This window comes from Piliocolobus tephrosceles, chromosome 11 (genome assembly GCF_002776525.5).
Source record: "Piliocolobus tephrosceles isolate RC106 chromosome 11, ASM277652v3, whole genome shotgun sequence".
Lineage (NCBI taxonomy): Eukaryota > Metazoa > Chordata > Mammalia > Primates > Cercopithecidae > Piliocolobus > Piliocolobus tephrosceles.
Window position 1 is genome coordinate 63,618,224 of NC_045444.1, and position 21,271 is coordinate 63,639,494.

Consider the following 21,271-nt stretch of genomic DNA (forward strand, 5'->3'; position numbering starts at 1 on the left):
GAACCCAGTGGGAGGTAATTGAATTATGTGGGCAGGTCTTTCCCATGCTGTTCTCATAATATTGAATAAGTCTCAAAAAGTCTGATGGTTTTAAAAATGTGAGTTTCCCTGCACAAGCTCTTTATCTTTGCCTGCTGCCATCCATGTAAAATGTGATGCTTCACCTTGCCTTCCACAATGATTTTGAGGCCTCCTCTGCCACGTGGAACTGTAAGTCCATTAAATCTTTTTTTCTTTTGTAAATTGACCAGTCTTGGGTATGTCTTTATCAGCAGTGCGAAAACAGACTAATACAAATATGCACATTATAGCTGGAGCCAGAGTGGCCATTTTGTGACTATGAGGCAAACTTGACTATGGCAGCCGTGTGCTAAGGAAAGATAAAGGAGAACTAGGTTTCTTTACCTTTTTCTTTCTTTTTTTGTTTTTAGAGTCTCACTCTGTCACCCAGGCTGGAGTGCTGTGGTGCAATCTCAGCTCACTGCAACCTCCACCTGGGTTCAAGTGATTCTCTTGCCTCAGCCTCTCTAGTAGCTGGGATTTCAGGTTTGTGCCACCAGGCCTGGTTAGTTGTGTATATATATAATTTTTTTTAGTGAGACGGGGTTTCACCACATTGGCCAGACTGGTTGTGAACTCCTGACCTCAAGTGATCCACCACTTTGGCCTCCCAAAGTGCTGGGATTACAGGCATGAGCCACCATGACTGGATGAGAACTAGGTTTCTGATGGCTATGGAACTGCCATATAATAGCATTACAGCATTGGCTTTTCTAGATTATTTTTATTTTTCACTAGGAGCTGAATATAATTCCTAAATGAGAAAACTGATTTCATATTGTAGGTCTCTGTTTTCTGACTACCTGTGCAGGTGGCACAGTGTTTTAGGCATCTTGATACCTGGACAAATTGATCCTCTGCATTGGAGGACTGTGTCTGTTTGTGTGTGTGTGTGTGTGTGTGTGTTATGAGTAGCTTTTTTTTGGCGGTGAGTTGTAAGTGAACTCTAGTAGACAAGAGAAGCTATACATCGTCCCTTTACCCGTCTGCTGGTAACAGAACCCATTCCCTGTACTCTGATTAGTTCAGGCCAGACCAATGGAGAGCCCCAGTAATTGGTTTAGGGATTTTTTCTGTTTAGTAGGCAATATTTGAGATTTTAAAATCTAAATAATATGAGGCAGTTACCCAAAAAGCAGTAAAGATGATAAAGTCACAAAGATAATTGCTTAGTATAAAGGCATATTAGCTCATTAGAATCCAACACAACAATAATTCAGATTTGCAGTTGGAATATTAAGGACATAGTCTACCCAAGTTATAACAAAAGATGATGTTTGTAGCATCAATGTCTAATATCCTGTAAGCTAATTATGTACTAGTAATAAGTTAGGAAGAGACCATTTTTTCCCCCAAGATTCGAAGCAGATTAGTCGTGCATGTAAAAGTGAAAATGCAACAATGCTTTATAGCAGTTTTATCTCCATCTTTCTTTTCTCTTTCCAGTTCCTTCCTGACCTCTCAGATTACTTGTTTTGCTTATTTATATGCACAAGAGACTCTTTTGTGGAAAATAATATTCACAAATGACATTAACATTCTGAATTAATGAGGCAGGAAGGTTAGTCTTTTTGGATTAACTGCCTTGTTATTTCCATAATGTAGGGCAAGAGACTGAAACTAAAATGTTTACAGGGCCAGGTCACTAAAGTTAATTAATGAAGTAGGCTGCATGATAGAGTTGGGAGTGGTGGGGACTATGACAAACTGGACATTTTACAATTTTAAAAACTGTATTCAACTAAATGAAACATGTCTGTAAGTTGAATCTATTCTGTTGGCCACCTGTTTGCTTGCTGTGATAGAAAGTAAAGCACATCTTGCTAACATGAATTAACTATTGAGTATTCGTGTGCCCTACATTCCAGAAGCCATACTTGGAGTTCTTCATATGTGAGCTGATTACAACTCAGAATGGTGCTGTGAGATAGCTGTTAGTGGCTCTGTTTTGACAGATATGGGACCTGGGATTGGAAAAACTAAGTTAAAGAGCCAAAGTTTACATGGTTAAGTACACAGCAGAGCTGAAATGTCAGTCCAGGCTTGGCTGAGTACAAGGCTCACGGTGTCTTTACATCAAGGGTTTCAACTGGAACACTAGTAACAATGGGTGTCTCACACCTTACTGCAGTGTTGAGGACAATGGTGCAACTTTTTTTATTCTACGTCTCTGATGCTGGGTCAGAACAGATTCACAGGAAAGTGGAGGTCTTGCTGAGTAAAGAAGACATACTACTTTCCAGACATTAGATGTAGTCTGTGCATCTTTTATCTGTGACTTATCTACTCTACCCTGCCCTGGGAAAATAAACAAGAGTTTTAAGTTGTAAAGGACAGGCAAGCCTAAAGACAGCTCATGTAAATGGGAGCAAGAAGAACAGTTTCTTGTGTTATAATGAGCCCCTCCAGGATGCTGTCCTTGGTTATCCTGTTGGTTGGATTTTCAGAGCAGACTGGTAGCTAATCAATCATGTTCATTGTGTAGGCAACTTTTGACTTGGAAGGAATGGCTGCTGACCCAGAAGCCACAGGCTTTGATGAATGGGGCTTCATACAAGAGGTGGTTGGAACATGTAACTAAAAAGCAGCCACATGGTAATAATCCACTTTTCCATATACTGGAATGTTTTCTGCTAATACCATGCCATCTGAGATTTTATAGAAATATATAAAACTCTATTATTTTTTCAAAGTTCAATGTGTAAAAAGGATCATTTAAAACTTTTAGTTTGTTGAGCTGCAAACATTCATTCACTGTACATTTTTTGTGTATTTCCCATGTGCCTCAAGTTCTAGGATTTCCTAAAATAATGAATAGGGTGTCTGTGTGAGAATGGGTTTACAAATAGAGAATTGCAAATATCTGTCCTTGGTGCAAATGGTGCTCTGTGTAAGTCACTATAGGACCTCAAAGAATGGATTCCAGAATATTCTATTAGCATTGGTTTTAATTTTTTAGCTTATATTTGAGAGTGCCAAAAGAGTCCCAAAAGAGAGTCCTAATTATACATACTAATGAACTGCTTAGTGAGCACCATGCAAATATGATGACTACTGAGCATTTCTTGTGAGAGTTTAAAGGTGGCTCCCTGCCTAGCACCAGACAGTGCTCAGATCTGAGATAGAGAGGAACCATCAAGCCCATGAATCCCAATGTTCCAGATCTACAGAGGACACAAAGCATCCAGGAGAAATGCTTTGTCTTTAGGTAAAGATCCTTGGGGGATAAAAATCCTTTATTATTTTGGTGGTCTCTCTCCCTATGGCAAGGGAAACTTCTTTTTCTTAATTGCACAGCCTAATAAAGACAGTGGGCCAGCCTCAGTAGCTCATGCCTGATCCTTGGGAGGCTGAGGTGGGAGGATCGCTTTAGACCAGGAGTTTGACACCAGCCTGGACAACATAGTGAAACCCTGTCTCTACAGAAAAATTTAAAAATTAGCTTGGTGTGGTGGTGTGCACCTGCAGTCCTAGCTACTCAGGAGGCTGAGGCAGGAGGATTTCTTGAACCCAGGAGTTCAAGGTCACAGTGAGCTACGATAGCACCACTGCACTCTAGCCTGGGTGACAGAGTGAGACCCTGTCTCCAAAAAAGAGTGACAATTTTGAGATAATAAAAATATAGAAAGGGAATATGTTACATTTACCACTAGGTATATGTCTGAGGAGGATACTGTATCATTAGCTGGCCTTCTCTTTGTCCTAGAAAGGGGCCAATCTGTCTACTGGAAGACCCGGTAGAAGGTATGTTATTGTGGCTCTTCTTTAATTACATTGCTAATTCCCCAAAAGCCAAAGATATGGGAAAAGTTTGTTTGTGTAGGCACAGAGGGACCAATATTTTCAATAGTTTTATTTCATTTTTAGAGTGCAGTTAAAGAGGGAACATAATAATTTTATAAATTAAACTTCCTAATGGGCAACATTTTCTATCTTTTAAATGCTGGAAAGTTTCATATTAATTTAACTCTCAAACATTGACCATGTAAAATTAAATAAGCAGCCAGTAAAAAGACAAACCAGATTTCCTTTTGAACTAAATTCTAAAGCTTATATGAAAAAATAAGAATATCTAGAAAATACTGAAAAAGAATAATGAGGAAGGTGAAACTAGGATTATGAGACATTAAAATATATTATAAAGTGATATTAATTAAAATAGTCTAACCAGGCAGATAAGTCAATAGAACAGATAGAAAGACTAAAATAGAACCAAAGTTAAGGGAATCGGTATATGATAACAGTGACCATTCAAATCATAAGGAAAGAGTTCAGTCAAAAACCGATGTGAAGAAAACTAGGTAAGATAAATACCAAACTTGGAAAAATATTTGTCACTTTTGCAAATAAAAAGGGTTTATTTCTTTAATAGATAGTGAGCTCCGATGGATCAGTAAGAAAATAGCACTAGTTCAATAGAAAAATGGGCAAAAATATAAAGCTTTTACAGAAGAAACGCAAATGGCTTCTAAGTAAATAAACCTATACTAAAAGTATGATCATACTTATTTATAATATGGAAAATGCTAATTAAAACTATAATGAGATAAATTTTATACTTATCGTATTGGCAAAATTGAAATTTGGTAATACATTGTGTTGATAAGGGCATAGAGAAATAGACATCTCAGACATTACTGGTAGGAATATAAATTGGTTCAAACTCCACAGAGAGAAATTTGGCGATATCTATCACAATCTCAAATGCTTATATGCCAAATGCCCAGTTATCCTTCATTTCTGGGTATTTCTCCTACAAATAAAGTATGAAAATTGTGTATTTACAAGAATATTTATTGCACATTGTTTACAACAGCAAACAATTAGACACAACATCAGTGTCCATAAATAAATAAATAATTGTTTAAATAATTTATTTTTCATCTTTAAAATCTAACACTATGCAGCCATCAAAAAGAATGAGACATCTTCTGCATGGAGACCGAAAAATCTAAAAAATAAATTAAGTGTAAAGAAGCAAGATATGGAGCAGGATATACACTATGTTCATATATGTTCATATATAAATATGCACTTACACATAGATACATATGTGTGAGCATAGTATAGATACATGCATATGCACTATATTTACATAGAAAACAATGTATAAGCATTATGTATTAAAAACAGTGTAAAGACACACTGTATCCATGTATTTATATAAATTATCTTTAGAAGCATACACAAGAATTGGTTAACAGTGGTTGCCCCAGTGAAAGGAACTGGGTGACTTGCAAAAAGGAGCGTGAGGAAGGATCTCTTTTCTCTGATAATTTGTGCCTTTTGTACTTCGTGAATTGTGTTCACTGATGGTGTCTAAACTATTTAGCAATAAAAAATTTAAAAGTCTATCATGAACAGATAAAGGAAATAGCAATATTTGGTCATGTGTAGAAGTATTAAGGCATCTGATTGGTTAATTATTAAAAAAGGCTTACAAGTACAGGGGCAAAAAGGAGAAATGCTTATTTCCACAAAGATCAAAAGAATTTAGTGCTTTACCACCATAATTCAAAAATAATTTTAATACCTTAATGTATGTCGCAATAACATTGTATATAAATAAACACCCCCCTCCTTCCACTCCCCCATCCACATCACAAATAAAGGCTGACTACCTCATTGCCCCTCAACATTTCCTCTGAAAAGCGATCAATGTCTCCTGCCTGGCCATTAAATAGATTTTGAAAAACTCTTCAATCCGTATCAGTCTCATATCCTTATTTAGTTCCTCCAATTTGCCCTCAGCTGGGAATTCTGCAGGCAACTGTGATTCTGTTGTGTTCACCACTCATTTGAAGGGTCCCATCCATCATCATTTCTAGTCCTTTTCTGATGCAATGTAGCTTGTTCTTTGTCTTTCTTATAAACTGAATGGCTGTTAAATTATCCATTTATCTTCCTTCAGATTTTCTGTTCAGTTTCTCAGGCCCTATCAGGGCTGTCTTTTCTACCTTGTTTGCTGACTTTTCATTCCATTGCTCCTGTTCTCGGAGGCATCTTGGTTCACCATGCTGCCCTTCAAAACAAACTCTCTGGTTCAGTGTGCTTTTCGCTTGTTTGAAAGCAAGCAGAACTTGCTACTCAAGTAGATTTCCTTTAAAAACTTTGTTCCTTTGAATAGTTTTGAAAACTTTGAGGTAATATATTTCAAATTTTATACATAGATAGTAGGATATATTGGAACAAACCTTAAACTAAAAGTCCAAAGTCTTGGGTTCTAAACCCAGCTCTGCCATTATCAAGTCAGGTCACTTAATAGTGACGTTTCAGGGTTTTGCTTTCCCCTTCTACAGATGGTCTGCAGGTACTCACCTAGTTAACTATTCTAGTATAAAAATACCATGTTGCTTCTGTTAAAGGTGACCCAATAAATGATCTCAGGTTTGTATAATACTAACACCTGCACACACATTATCTCAGGCAGCACTGAGTCGTACTGGTCAGGAGTCACAGATTTGAAAGCAGAAAGAGTCTATGCCCTGTCACTTACTATATATTCTTAGGTAAGTTACAGAAGCTCTATAGCTTCAGTTTTCACATCTGAAAACAAGGATCCTCATAGCATCTAACTTGGTATCGTGAAGAGAATTACATCAGATCATGCTTGGAAAGTTAGTCTTGAGCACATACTAAGCACTCAAAAAATGTCGTTACGGACTCACTACATCTTTGTGAGACAGGAAGCTTGGCTATTATTATCCAAATTTACGGCAGAGATACTGAGGTTGAGAGAATAGTGACTCACATGCTGGAGAGCTTTAACTATAGTAGGTGTACTCTTCCCAAAGCTTTTCCACATACTTCACCTCCCTTGGTTCAGACTCTTGGAAAGGTTGATATTGTCTATCATCAATTCCATTTGCTCCAAGAAGAAAGTCACTTTGTGAGGCCCAAAACCTTTAAAAAGTAGCAGAGTGAAGCTACTTTCAGCCAAACCTACGAGCCAGTGGTGGTCACCATAAAAAGAAAGCTGAGGATGGTGAGCCCTCAGTTTATGAGTGTAGAGGGCAGGTTTGAAAGAGGACTCATAAAAACACTCAGCCCTTACTGCCTCCTCTTAGGCCCTCATCTTAGGTCTTTCTTCTCCCTCCTGCTGGCTGTCTTTCTGTAGGTCTCTGTTTCTCTATTTCTCCTTCTTTAGATTTTTCAGCTGTTCAGATCACCTGTAACACTAAAACCTAAATTCGATGATGATATATTAAAGGCTTGGAGAATAATTTGTCCTTTTTTGTTATTTTATGGTTCTGTAGCTCATCCCTCTGCTTGTAGGAGTTATTGGTTCAGATGCTGAAACTCCCCTAATTCACTGAGGCCATTGTGAGCAGCAAGTATAACCTCCCTAGTTTCTCATCCGTGAAATAAAGGCAGGAATGTTAACACCGCCACAGGGCAATTCAAGAGTGATAGGTTATTTCAGGGCATCCTGAAAGCACAAGATGCTGAGGAAATGCAAGCGCTTACTAGTAACAATGTGATAACCCAATCTTTCCCGTGCCTGTCACTCTCTTGCACTTGCTGTGTTGCTGAGGCAGCCCTGTGGGGTCTCCCAGTGGCTGGTAACAACACACACACTGCTGCTGCAGCTTGGATGAGGGAGGAGGTTGGTAGATTCAGCTGTGCTGGGCATCCTAGCTGAGTAACAGAGGCAGTGAATGTAAACAATTAAGATGTTCTAATAAAGGAACACAAAGAGGATCCCAGAGGCTAGAATATCTACCTCCTGGGGGCAAACAGAGGTTTCCTAAGAGCCTGTCATGTGAGCAGAGTCCTCAAGTAAGTCTAGGAGTTGCATGGGGAGAGGAGGGAAGGTAGGCCTGCAGATGACTGGGTGCGCACAGGCACGGGGTGTGGAACATTAGTGAGGTAGCAATTAGGGAAATGGCAGGTGGCCACTTACAGCAAGAGCAGAGGGTACAAAGGAAGGAGAGAAAGGAGGTGGGATGGGAATGTCAATTGTGCCAACTGAGATTTTTTCCTGTAGTAAGGGGAAAGGAGGGCTCGAAGGACTTTAAGCAGGTGAGCCATGCAGTCAGCTGTGCTTTGGGAGGATAGCTGTGGTGGTGACATGGAGCCTGGAGGATGGGACTATATGTATGAGACTGGGGTCAGAGTTGGAGGCAGCTGACAGGGAGGCAGTCAGGAGACCCTACTAATATAGGGGATCCAAATGAAGAAGAAAAATCATGATGGCACAACTAGAAAGTAATAGAGAAGAAAAAATACCCCAGGCATTTTGGCCTTGTTTTATAACATATTTCTTAGCTTTTTGATGGCATTGGAAGTTTTTCTGAAGTTGTCTTTTGTTTCCTGCCTTCACTGTATGCTCTGAATTCCCTTCTCTTTCATGCTTTTTACTTTGCATCTATTCTTTCATATTGAAGGCTTTGCTCAAACATTCTGTGGCCCTTATCTGTTTGCATATATTTAAATGCAAGGCACTGAAAGATGAAAGACCTATTCAAGGCAGAGTACAAAGTGGACCAGGGCAGGTAAGTGGGAGAGCCGTGACTGTCAACTGGTGGCTCCATTTTAAGGGCATCCTGCAGGAAATTGGTTCATTGAGAGAATCTGAAGCGCAAGTCCATGCGGATCTTTTCTCTGAGGCTGTTCTGTTTCCCTAGAGAAGAATCCCACTTTTCTGCTTCTGGGGGTATCTGGCTGCTGGCACTCCAGGTGCAGAGTCACAGGGCATCTGACAGTCCAGCAAATCATTCCACGGGCTTTAGATTTCAGCCACGGATTCTCTTCATGAGTACTCTGAGAGAAGAACTCTCTTCTGACTTGGCAGTGGCTACACAGTCTGTTGACCTGGCTATGTGGTTGTGGGAGATTCCTAAGATACCATTTACCAACTTCTAACCTTTCTTTCCCTCTTGTTCCCAGGCTGATTCCTCAACCTCGCTGTTGTGAATTGGCTTGTGTCCTCCTAAAAGCTGTGTTGAAGTTCTAACCCGGGTACCTGTGAATGTGGCCATGTTTGGAAATAGGGTCTTTGCTGATACTAGTTATCAAGGTAAGATGAGATCATATTGGATTAGAATGGGCCCTAAATCCAATGGTTTGTGTCTTTATAAGAAGGTCATGTGAAAACACAGACACAAGAAAATGTTATGTGAAGACAGAGGCAGAGGATATCAAGAACTGCTAGCAGCCATCAGCAATGAGGAGAGATGCTTGGAATGGACTCTCCCTCAGACGCTTCACAAGGAACCAGTCCTGTCGACACATGGAGAGAATCCGTGGCTGAATTCTAGCTTCTAGAACTGTGAGCAAATACATTTCTGTTATTTTAAGCCATGCAGTTTGCTGTACTTCGTTACAGCAGCCCTCGGAAACTAACATATCCACTCTTGGCTGTTCCTAAGTCCTGAGCCTCTCAGGCATTCCTTCTGAAAGGCAGATGGGCTGGCTCCCTGTTGCTCTCCCCTTGTGCAGACGTTCTGGGAGATTACTTCCTTCTTAGCTTCCAATATTTGAGGGTAGCTTATCTCCACTTATTTTCTGTTTCCTTCAGAGGGTATATCTTTCTTTGAAAAAAAGAAATGCAACTTTATTATTTCTAATCATGCTTAATAGTATTAAATAAGTCAATAAAATGAGGTACCAGACTGCTCATTTCAGAATTATCTCTATTAGGAAAAAAGTATGGGATAACTAAATAAATTACAACAAGTCAATTGATCGGAATACCAGACTGCCATTTCAAAGGATAATGTGAAAGCTGGATGTGGTGGTTCATGCCTGTAATCCCAGCACTTTGGGAGGCCAAGGCGGGTGGATCACTTTAGCTCAGGGGTTGGAGACCAGCCTGGGCAATGTGGTGAATTCTTGTCTCTACGAAAATACAAAAAATTAGCCAGGTGTGGTGGCGTGCGTCTGTAGTCCCAGCTACTCAGGAGGCTGAGGTAGGAATATTGCTTGTGTCTGGGAGGCAGAGGTTGCAGTGAGCCGAGATTGCACCATTGCACTCCAGCCTGGGTAATAGAGTGAGACTCTGTCTCATAAAGAAAGAAAGAAAGAAAAAGGACAATGTAAAAATTATGTAGAAACATGGAAACATATTAAGAACTTTATGTTCAGTGACCAAAGCAGAGTGTATTACCAGAATACACTCATGTACCCTGGTAAAAATGTGTTTGGATGTGGACACATTGGATGAAGGGGTATCAGAAATAAGAGAATGTGAGGTTCTTATTTCTCCCAACAGTCACTCATGACAATTTAGGTATTCTCTAAGGTGATGTATATTTTCTTTACTCTTCTCATTTGCTTTTGATACCTCAACAGCAGAGTTTTTAACATTCACATGTATTTCTCCTTCTTTCCTTCCTCCCTCCTTTCTTCCTGCCCTTCCTGCTTCCTTCCTACTTCTTCTGAAAAGAGCCAAAGAAGAGAGGGTCATGAAGAAGAGGTAAATAAGCTTTTAAAGCATGCTCTCTAAAAAAACTAGATAGTTACTTAAGGGAAGAGAACATTCCAAGCCTTGTAAGGACTTGGGGTTAAGAGACATTTAGCTTCATGATTCCAAAGCAGAAATCCTTTTAAAAAAGAGTTACATATGTTGGTCAGCTGGATAAGGAGAATTTAAGATAAGAATTAAGAGCTTATCTTAAGGCCGGGCGAGGTGGCTCAAGCCTGTAATCCCAGCACTTTGGGAGGCCAAGACGGGCGGATCACAAGGTCGGGAGATCGAGACCATCCTGGCTAACATGGTGAAACCCCGTCTCTACTAAAAAAATACAGAAAACTAGCTGGGCGAGGTGGCGGGCGCCTGTAGTCCCAGCTACTTGGGAGGCTGAGGCAGGAGAATGGCGTGAACCCGGGAGGCGGAGCTTGCAGTGAGCTGAGATCCGGCCACCGCACTCCAGCCCAGGCGACAGAGCGAGACTGCGTCTCAAAAAAAAAAAAAAAAAAAAGATCTTATCTTAAATCTGTCCTCAAAAACCTTATTGGGGGTATATCCTATTTTTTCCATTGGATTCCAGCATTTTAATATGGATTCATGGTACTGTTTGAGCTCATAAAATACATATGAATAGGAATATATTAACATTAACATATAAAGAATGGGTATTTTTTTCAAGGTTGCATGAAATAAAACAAATTATAGTCCATTTTATTTACCAAAAAATATACATAGAGATGGTTGTTTATTAGGTCAAACTCCTTTTTGGAGGTGACAAACATCAAGTATTCTGGAAGAACTTTGAGATGTAGCGAAGGGTATGAGATGCCTTCACCTGCCAATTATCATGCATAATGTTGGAAGGAACAGGAACTTAATCGTTCTTCTATTAATGAGTCCTCTCTGCTACTCAGAACTTCTTCCTACCCAGCACATTCTTTTTTTACTTTTCCTTTCTTTCTTTTTTTTTTAAAGAGATGGGGTCTTGCTCTGTCACCCAGGCTAGAGTGCAGTGTTGCAATCATAGCTCACTGCAGCCTCAAACTCCTGGGTTCAAGCAATCCTCCCACCACAGACTCCCAAGTAGCTGAGACTACAGGTACACACCATCATGCCTGGCTAAGAACAGAGCATATTCTTAGTTGATGTTTGCACTGATTACTTTTAGACACTAGAGGATCCTAAAAGTTTTCTAAGTCAAAGAAAGATTAAATTATAATCACGATAAATTTAGTATTTTACTGTATTATAATTTCTCAAAATCATATGTATGCAATATACAATATATATTTCTTGAAATCTATCTGTGACATATGCTAGCTCCATCTCTTAACCTGAATATTAAAATAACTAGAGGACTATATTTTCTGGCAATGCTGGATAAAGGAAAATTTAATGTATTTCCTAGATGAAAAAGTCAAAGCTCTGAAAAATTCATGGCTATTAACTGGCCCTTTACAGTAGAATTCAACTATGATGAGAACCAAACCACTTTATAAAGATATCATAGGCCATATACTCCAGTTTATGGGCAGGAATATAACAGTGCATACTCTGATGAAAGGTTTTATACATAGTTATGTACCTCATAATGGCATTTCAGTCAATGATGGACTATATCTACAACCACGACCCCATAAGGTTATAATACCATATTTCTACTGTACCTTTTCTATGTTTAAATATGTTTAGATGCACAAATATTTACCATTGTGATACAGTTGCTTACAGTATTCAGTGCAGTAAAATGCTGTGCAGGTTTGTAGCCTGGGAGCAATAGGTTATACCATATAGCCTAGGTGTGTAGTAGGCTGTACAATATAGGTTTGTGTAAGTACACTATGATGTTTGTATGATGAAATTGTCAAAGATGCATTTCTCAGAATGTATCCCTGTTGTTGAGCAACACATGACTGTATTTATAGGTGATAACTAAATGACATTATAAGCTTACTTCATACATTCCACTGCTTATACTTCATTCTATCATTCACATTTCTGTTTCTTCATTCCTTTGCTCAACAAACATTGGCTGAGCAGCTCTAATGTGCTAGCAGTGTGCTAGGTGCCAGGAATATGGTGGCTCCAGGAAACCAGTCTAATGGGGAAGAGACAGAAAGATAATCACACACAGAGTGTGTGGTTATCAGGAGATGGAGACAGTGCTGTGGAGTGTTGTGGGGAAGTAGAGGTTTTACAGAAGTGATAGCTTGGGCTGGTGTCTTCCAGGCAGATATGAGAGCGAGGAGGCATAGGCAGAGGCCAGGGAAAATGGACCAAAGGGCTAGTGAGTACTGTGCTTGGGGCAAAGGGTATCTGGCAAGGAAGTGGGCAGGGTGACAGGAGATGAGGCCAAGGAATAGGCGTGGGCTTCAGAATGAATGAGAGGGTTTCTGAATGCTAAACTAAGGACTCTGGAAGGTACCTTATAGATTGTGATAGTAATCTGAGGTCTTTAAAGCAGGGAGATGCTGTGATCATTTTTTTTTTTTTTAAAAAGATCATTTTGTCAAAAATTTGGAAGATAGATTGTAGTAGAGGGGCCTATAAATTACATAAAACCAACACTTTTGAATATTAATGTTTCTCTTTCATTCATACTTGACTAATAACACATAGAATATTTTCTGAGATAAACAGACTTTACTATCAGCAGCACTCAGATTTGGGTACATTATTGTGTAACAGGGACAATACTTTGAGAATAGTAACCCAGTGCATTTTCCATTCTGTTTGAATGGTGATGCCTGGGGCTCCTCTCCCATTATCTCAGTAGGCTTCCCTCCTTCAGGCAAATGGCAGTTCCCAGCTAGAAACAAGCTGCCATCATTCAGCTTTGAAAGAGAATAACCCTGCTTGTAGCTTTGAATGGTGAAGTGGCCTTCTACATTTCAGAACTCTCCTTTCTCTATTAAGAACCAAACCTGGCTAAGTCAGATCTTCAAGTTTTACTACAAAACTCTAGCAGGAAGAACACAGAGGAGACCATATAAGAATAGTTCCCATCAGGAAAAGCAAAGCAAATGGAAATATTAGGGGAAGGGGGAGTGGGGAGAGGGGCAGGGAGAGAGAAAAGAGGAGAAAGGGAGAGGGGAGAGAGAGGCAGAAAGAGGTAGGTGAGAGAGAGGGAGATCAGAAGTGAGTAGTCCTGGCTTCACGTTCCTTGGGGGTCAAACCTTAAAGGTGAGGGGAGGGCTTATATTTCAAATTTCAGAGCCTAATTCAGGAAAATAATAGAATTTTCCTAAAGCAAGTTGGCACCACCCAGGCAGCATATTAGAAAAGACTTAGGAAGTTGTATGGACAGCAGGGTAACGAGAAAGTAGCTGGGAGTTCATGGGTGCCCCGGGGGGAATGAGGAAATGCCAAGTGAACCAGTCAGTTAGAACTGGCCAGGAAGCTGCTGGGGGTGGTGCAGGGGGCTTGCCAAGAGGCTGCCACAAGGACCACAGACTTAAGCAGCCACAGCTAGTGGGCCAGGGCTGGCACAAAGTGCTCATCACAGCCACACCATAGTCACACGGGGCTGGCACAGCATCACAGCCAGAGTTGCGACCAGCCACTTCTCAGTTAACCCAGAAAGACCCAACAGGCGAGATGTGCACCAGGCATCCTTCTCCTGAAGGTCACAAAATCATCACAACCATAGGTGAGTTCCCTGGTACCTAGGTGTCAGCTGGGGAGGAGAAAGGGCTCTGATTGGGAGTACTTTAACCCGAAGAGATTGAGATACTTTAATAGTGAAGTTTAAATAATAGTCCCTGAAAACAGCCACCACCCTACTCCCCATCACCAGGAAAAGGTGGAGCCAGATAGATCAGTTATAGAGAATATAGGAAGTTGTTTTCCTTCCTCCCTTCCTTGCTTCGGTCTTTCCTTCTTTCCTCCCCTTCCCTCCTTCCCTCCCTTCCCCTCCCCCTCCTCTTTTTTTCCCTCCCTCTCTCTCTCCCTCCCTACATTCCTCCCTCCCTCCTCCTTTCTTTTCATATTTTTTGAGTTATGTATGATGCCATTCCATATATATCCCCCCTTTGTAAGGATAAGTAAGAAACTAAACCCAACTATCTCTTCCTTTCATCCACAAGAATACTAAAAGTCATAGAGAAACACAGGAAACTAACTGATTTGGGTGGTGTCTTTTTTTTTTTTAATACCTGATGAAGTTGTTCTTAGGGAACACTGGATTGCTTTTAAAGTACTTTCATCAGTATCCAGAGAAAGTGTCCTGGAGTAGCACCTTATATCCTCTTTTCTAGTTTATCAATGTCTAACTCCCACTCTACTATTTCAACTATATTTTAAAGTTTTTTTCTCCCTTTTTCCCAGAGAGCCTATTAACATTGCATCACGTGGAATGTATTTTTCAAAATGACCATTAAAAGTGAAGGCAGAGGCTGGGTGTGGTGGCTCATGCCTGTAATCCCAGCACTTTGGGAGGCTGAGGACTGCAGATCACTTGAGGTCAGGAGTTCAAGACCAGCCTGGCCAACATGGTGAAACCCTGCCTCTACTAAAAATACAAAAAAATTAGCTGGGCATGGGCATGCCTGTATTCTCAGCTACTCAGGAGGCTGAGGCAGGAGAATCGCTTGAACCTGGGAGACGCAAGTTGCAGTGAGGCAAGATCATGCCATTGCACTCCAGCCTGGGAAATAAGAGCAAAATCCTATCTCAGAAAAAAAAAAGTGAAGGCAGAGAAAAAAATCAAAGGTTACTGTAAATCTTAACATTAGAAGCCCTGCCTGTTTCAGAAACATCATGACATTTTAATAAAGAGGTACTACTCTTATCAAAATTTTCCTACTCTTAATGGAAAGAGAAAATTATTCTTGCTAGATGCTGGCCAGGTTACATACTTTTGCATTATTTGTGAGAAAATATCCACTCCAAAATCAAAAGCCAGTTTGGGATGAGTTAAAAATTGGATTATATTCATAATAAAAATTAAATCCCTCAGTCCTTAACAAACAAAAGATTTATAATGACTCTGCACCACTGACATTCTAGGTACACTGAGATTTGGTTAAGTTGAGAATGAAAATAAGGAGCCAGAACTTAGCTTGCTATTGCAGAGAAAAGCTCAAAATGATACTGTGACATGAGGGTTTCTGTTTATCCCTAAGGCTGGTGTGGTAATGACACAAAGTTTGATTGTGTCTTTTTTTCTTCCTTCTTCCTTTTTTTTTTTTTCCTCCAAAGATGTTAAGCAGCAGGGCTAATGGATCCCCAGCAGGGTGCAAAGACAGCAGAAAGCATAGGAATCAGATATCAATGTATTCCTTCGAGATGCCCTGCTAGGACACAGCTAACTAACCAGAGCTTGAGTCTTCTCTTGGGGAATGTGCTTTGATGGTTCCCTGCCCACTCTTGGCTTCGTGATTAAAAGGTTGTCACCCATAAATCACGACTTCGTCCTGTTACAATCTTTCTTTCTTTCTTTCTTTCTTTCTTTCTTTCTTTCTTTCTTTCTTTCTTTCTTTCTTTCTTTCTTTCTCTTTCTTTCTTTCTCTCTCTCTTTCTTTTCTTTCTTTCTTTCTTTCTTTCTTTCTTTCTTTCTTTCTTTCTTTCTTTCTTTCTTTCTTTCTTTCTTCCTTCCTTCCTTCCTTCCTTCCTTCCTTCCTTCCTTCCTTCCTTTCTTCCTTTCCTTTCCTTTCTTTCCTTCCTTCCTTCTCTTTCCTCTCTCTCTCTCTAAGAAAAAGTCTGAAGATTAAAAAGACAACAAGTTCCAGAGAACTCTAGGCTCACATATAAACATATGGATAGAAGCCTGGCCTACATCCTTATTAGATAACTATCCATCGATCTGGGACTGTTCTGTGAGTGTGTCCTACCCACCTGGCATGTTGGGAGAGCTAAATCAATGCCACAATGACATGCTGTCTTTCTCCACTTGAGATAGAACCAGTCAGCCTCTCTTGTTGACAATACATATGGTAAAGAGGGCCTGCACATCGTTTTTTGTTTTTTTTTTTTCTGTTTCATTTATATATTTTTATATATTTTCTGTCTGTCACTTTCTGTCAATCTCAAGATTACTAGATAACTTCCTAGTGAATAGATTTTGGAGGAGGGGGAGTTCCTCATTGTTTTCCCTCAATGTAGTAAAAAAAATGAGTGGAACTGGAAGCTATCTCAGAGAAAAGAGTTTTGATTTTAAATGCACTGGGCATCCGAAATATACTGGTGTGGGCTGCCAACTAGGCACATAAATAAGTAGCCCTTCAGGCACCTGAGAGTAGTGATAATCTTCACCCTTTGCTTGGAGAAGAGCTAATCTCAGCAAACAGGAGCACAAGCAGAAAGTGCTTTATCTATTTCATATTTTGACAAGCACAACCCTTTTAAAACCACGAAGTAAAACTGAACTACCCAGTGAAAGTCAATGAAGTCAAAAAGCTGTACCCAAACCATATGTGCATCTACTGCCCAGCTGCATGGCCACCTGCCCCTGCCAAACTCGCTGTTCTGTCCCACTGCTGTTCCCAGGAGCCTCCAGCCATGGGGTGCCCTGGGTCAACTCCCACCCTCTGTAGACTCCAACTCTCCAAACTTCTCCACCTGCAGGAAGATCCCAGCTCTCTCTATGAGAGTGCTTGCCTTGGGCTCTACATGAAGGTTCTTGCCATCCAACCTTGCCTACCTTGGGGTCAGGCCTTGGCTGTTAGAGGGGACATGCTTTGTCTCATGTGTGCTCCTTGGTATCCTTTTGCCATATGCCTAGACCAACGTGGAAAAGCGAAGCTGAATTCTTATGATACTGTATGTCAGACCAATCACATCAGGGATTCCTGCCACCTGCACACTTCCCACTTGTCTTCGATCCTCTCAGACTCCTTATCATTGCATTTTTATGTTCAAAACCCCAAACTCGACTTTCACTGAGTTATCTCAGTGAATGGTGTCACATCAGTGAGCTTCTTGGCTTGTCACTTCCTCAAGGTGTTGTGTCTTCCCACTAATGGTGATTCCTGCCCACTGACTGATTCGATTTCAGTTCAGAAGCACCAACAGTTAATGTGAGATTATCCAGTTAAATAGTGGAGGGAAGGGAGAACACTGCATAAGATGAAATAAAATAGGACCCTCAGAGAGGATACTGAAACTCACCCTACAAAGTTTCAGTTTGAGGGCTCTTAAAATGATTGGTTTCAAAGCCTTGTATTTAAAGCTTACAAATGAAATAATGAGATCCTTTTTTTACTTAGTGATAATAAGGAATCAAAAAGAGCAAAATTTTCATCCCCTGTTAAATGAAAAGATACAGCAGCAAGTATGAATATGAGCTTCTGTAAACAGCTCCTTCCACATTCCCTTTCAGCATGACACATTTCTCCCCCTAGTTAGTTAAATAATAAAAAATGGTGCAAGAAATTTCCATCAGAGATGAAGAAGGGCAATAGAAAGGTCACTACACCAAAACAAAGGTCAGGGGTGAGCAGGACACAACTGTCATTTGGTGGGACCATCACTTAATCTTTCTATATGTTCATTTCCTGCAGCTGAAAATAGCAGCAGTATCTAACCCACAGATAAGTAGTAAAGTAAAACAGATGTGAAAAATCAGGATGATATATAATGTGAAGGGATAATATTACTCCCTAAATTCTAGAAACTGCTATTTCCACTTAAATTCAAATAACTTCCTTTGCAACCTAAAGATTTCAAAGCATTTCATAGGAAGCATAAGATAAGCCCTAAAGGATTGTGAATCAGTAATAAAGCAAATTAACATGGAAAACCATATGAGGATCCTTTACAGCCTTTCCTATAACCAATCACATAGGAAGAGTGTGTAGACTTTCAGTTCACTCCAAAATAGCTTTGCAAACTAGTACCAAAACTTAATCAGCTTCCCACCCCAATACATGTCTTCATCCTCCTAAGCTTTACCCAAAGTGAAAGGAATATAGTAATTGCACGAATAATTTCTTCATTCCATTTATTGCCTAAGTGTGCACACAAAACTGAATAACATTAAAAATAATTCAACATGTATAGTCCAGGTCAGTTTCACAAAGCAAGATATAAGTGACCCAAAAGTTGTTGGACTTTGCATATGGGGGCCTGCTTATTCAGAGACACTGAGGATGGGAGGAGCCAACAGGAAGAAAAGAGAGTTGAGGATCCCCTTAAATAAAGTATACATCATTTTCTATTTTGTTTGCCCAATCTTTCATTATTAAATAAAAGAACATTATGTTCCTTTTTTAACTAAAATAAGCGATTGTAGATTATTTTAAAACTTTACCTGATTTTATGGTATCATGTATTTAATGACTAATATACAACAAAAATGAATTTATTTTTGTTATAGTTATTAAACATTACATATCCATCTTCAAGACAGTATTCTAAGTTTGTTTGTTTGTTTTCAGGGTTCTGTGATAGGGCTCAGCAGTTCCTAAAAGTGCTGAAAACGAAGTGGTAGGTGATCTTGAACTTGATGGTTGTGAGGTCCTTAAAAAACAATACTGTGTTTTTAATAGGGTTACATAGGGTGAGGAACTAAAGAGCTTTTGCTTTCCCTGCATGTTTCTCACTTTGAAGTTAGAAAAGCAGCTCAGTCTGATTGAGCTAGGTTGGGGGTAAAGAACTTGCCAGGTTTTTACAAATGAAAGCAAATGCTTAGAAGTAGAATTAAAAGCCAATGTACACTAAACTTAGTGTTAACTGACGCCAGCCCTGATCCATACTTAAAACGTGGAGTGTGAACCATTCAAAGCGACAGTTTTCTCCTTTCAGAAGGAGAGGCCTGCACACCAAGTAGCAAAGCCGGAGTTATTAGTGCATCTCGCTCAAAATTCACTGGTTAGGATTTGCCGCATGCATCTCAGAGACAGGCAGATTTTGAAGCTGGAAGGTGTGTCACAAAACCCCCCCGCTCAGACCGTGGGGTCAGAGCAGAACACCAGGTTTCCTGGAATCCTTATTCTCACATGATATTAATAAAGAAAATTTGTAAAAAAAAAAATTCCATGGTCAAATATGTTTGAGAAATTGAGTTGATCAAGTTTAAACATGTTTCTTGGGCCTGTGAGCTTTTGTTGAACAGATAGTTATTAGATGATGGCTGGATGTTCATGTTCTATGGGACACAGTTTGAGAGATAGCAAATAAAATATTATTATCCCTGGTTTACAGATGAGGGAGTGGAGGCTCATGGAGATTATGTCCTAGAAGGTGGAGAATGCACGTCTGCAGCCTCTTAGAACCAACTCTTCCCAGCCAGGGGACAGTCAGAAGTGCAAAAAAGACAAACTGCAGCCAGATCTCTCAGCAATGTACATACCCTGGAAACGTCTCCTAAAATGAGTGCTTTTGAGAAGCACACACTTCCGTTTCTGATTCAGTTAGAACATGTAGGCCCTCCCAAATCAAAGTACCTGATACAAAGGCATGCAGATGCTATCAATCCACTCCAGTTGCAACCGAGGCAGTTCATCTTTCCGGTTCCGATCAAAAATTGCCTAGAATCAGGGGGGCGGGGGAAGAACCTTGCTTTACTACACCAAAGTATTTTACAGGGTGCTTTGTCAAACACTTTGCTACAGTGATCCATTTTTTACAAACTGAACCCTTCACAAATCACAATCAATCTTTACACATACTTTCTTTTCCTTTATCATGATGAGAAATAAAATGTTTTTATCTCTTTTTATGAGATTTGTAAGCAAATTTACTTGAACTTTCTAGTGTGCAACTTCTTGGGGCAAAAACCCGTCTTCAAATATAAGCAACTGCTACTAAATCAAGTCATCAGGTCACTGAGAATTGGGTACAGGTCAAGGGGAAAGGAATATGTTTTACTGCCACAAAAATAATGCAGGCTTTTATTTCTATAGTGAGAGGTTGGGATAGAATGGGACAGATTGGAAAATATCCTTAAAAGCAATTTTATTGTAAATAGAAACCATTTATACTACTTTTTCAGGGTGAAGGGTTGATTTGGCAATTACATATGTTTTTCAGTAAGATTCTGTCATTAATAAATTTTTAAATATTTATCTATCATTGTGTGGATGATGGTGGATGGTACGCATTATCTCTTCATTCCCAGCCCTTAAGCTTTATGATGTTATAATGTTTGAGATAATTTAGGTATACTTTTGAGAGAAATAAATGACATTTTTCTGTTGGGCAGACTTAAGGGAAACAATCAATTGGAATTTTAGTGTTAAAATTAATTCACTGAACAAACACTGCCAATTCTGTGCCAGTGAGATTGTCTCTCCCTTTGTTCTTAAGGAGTCAGGCCCAGGCCTGAGAAGCTCCCTTGTGCCCTTACTTACCTAGAAGACTGGGCTATCCAGTTATAACTTGCCTTCCCTTAATGTTATACAGTAAGTTTTATCTTTCCTCTACATAAAACATGGTATTCACATCATTTTGGTGTCCTTATAGGCCATGAGGGCAGAGCCAAGCAATCCCCTTCATCCAGAGGTGCTGGAAAAATCCTGCATCCTTCAGATGTGTGAACAAGAGTGGGAGTGGGTGGGGCAGAAATCACTAGCTGCCAAATCTGAGGAAAATATCTCCAAATTAGGGAGAAGGTCACTGATACCCACAGGCTCTTCTCATCCTTGTCTTGCAATGGGAGATGGGAAATAGCAGGAAAGAAGACTAGAATTTAGAGAAAATTGTGAAAATGGGCTGGAGAGAGGGATAGCTCTTGTGGATAATATGAGTCTTGGCCCAAAATGTCTCTTTAGAGCTGGGTGTGGTGGCTCATGCATGTAATCCTAGCACTTTGAGAGGTTGAGGTGGGAGGATCACTTGAGCCCAAGAGTTCAAGACTAGCCT

The 21,271-nt window shown here is 39.9% G+C and overlaps 1 protein-coding gene across 4 annotated transcripts in view; it reads right to left on the reverse strand.

The window, feature by feature from the left end:
* The window catches only part of PDE11A (phosphodiesterase 11A), a 514,093-nt gene that overhangs the window by 16,892 nt on the left and 475,930 nt on the right, over positions 1-21,271 (reverse strand). For all 4 annotated transcript variants that reach the window (XM_023212325.2, XM_026454253.1, XM_023212327.2 and 1 more), the window contains one exon: positions 19,855-19,938. In XM_023212325.2, coding sequence (XP_023068093.1) covers positions 19,855-19,938 — 84 coding nt within the window. The remainder of the gene's footprint in view (positions 1-19,854; positions 19,939-21,271) is intronic.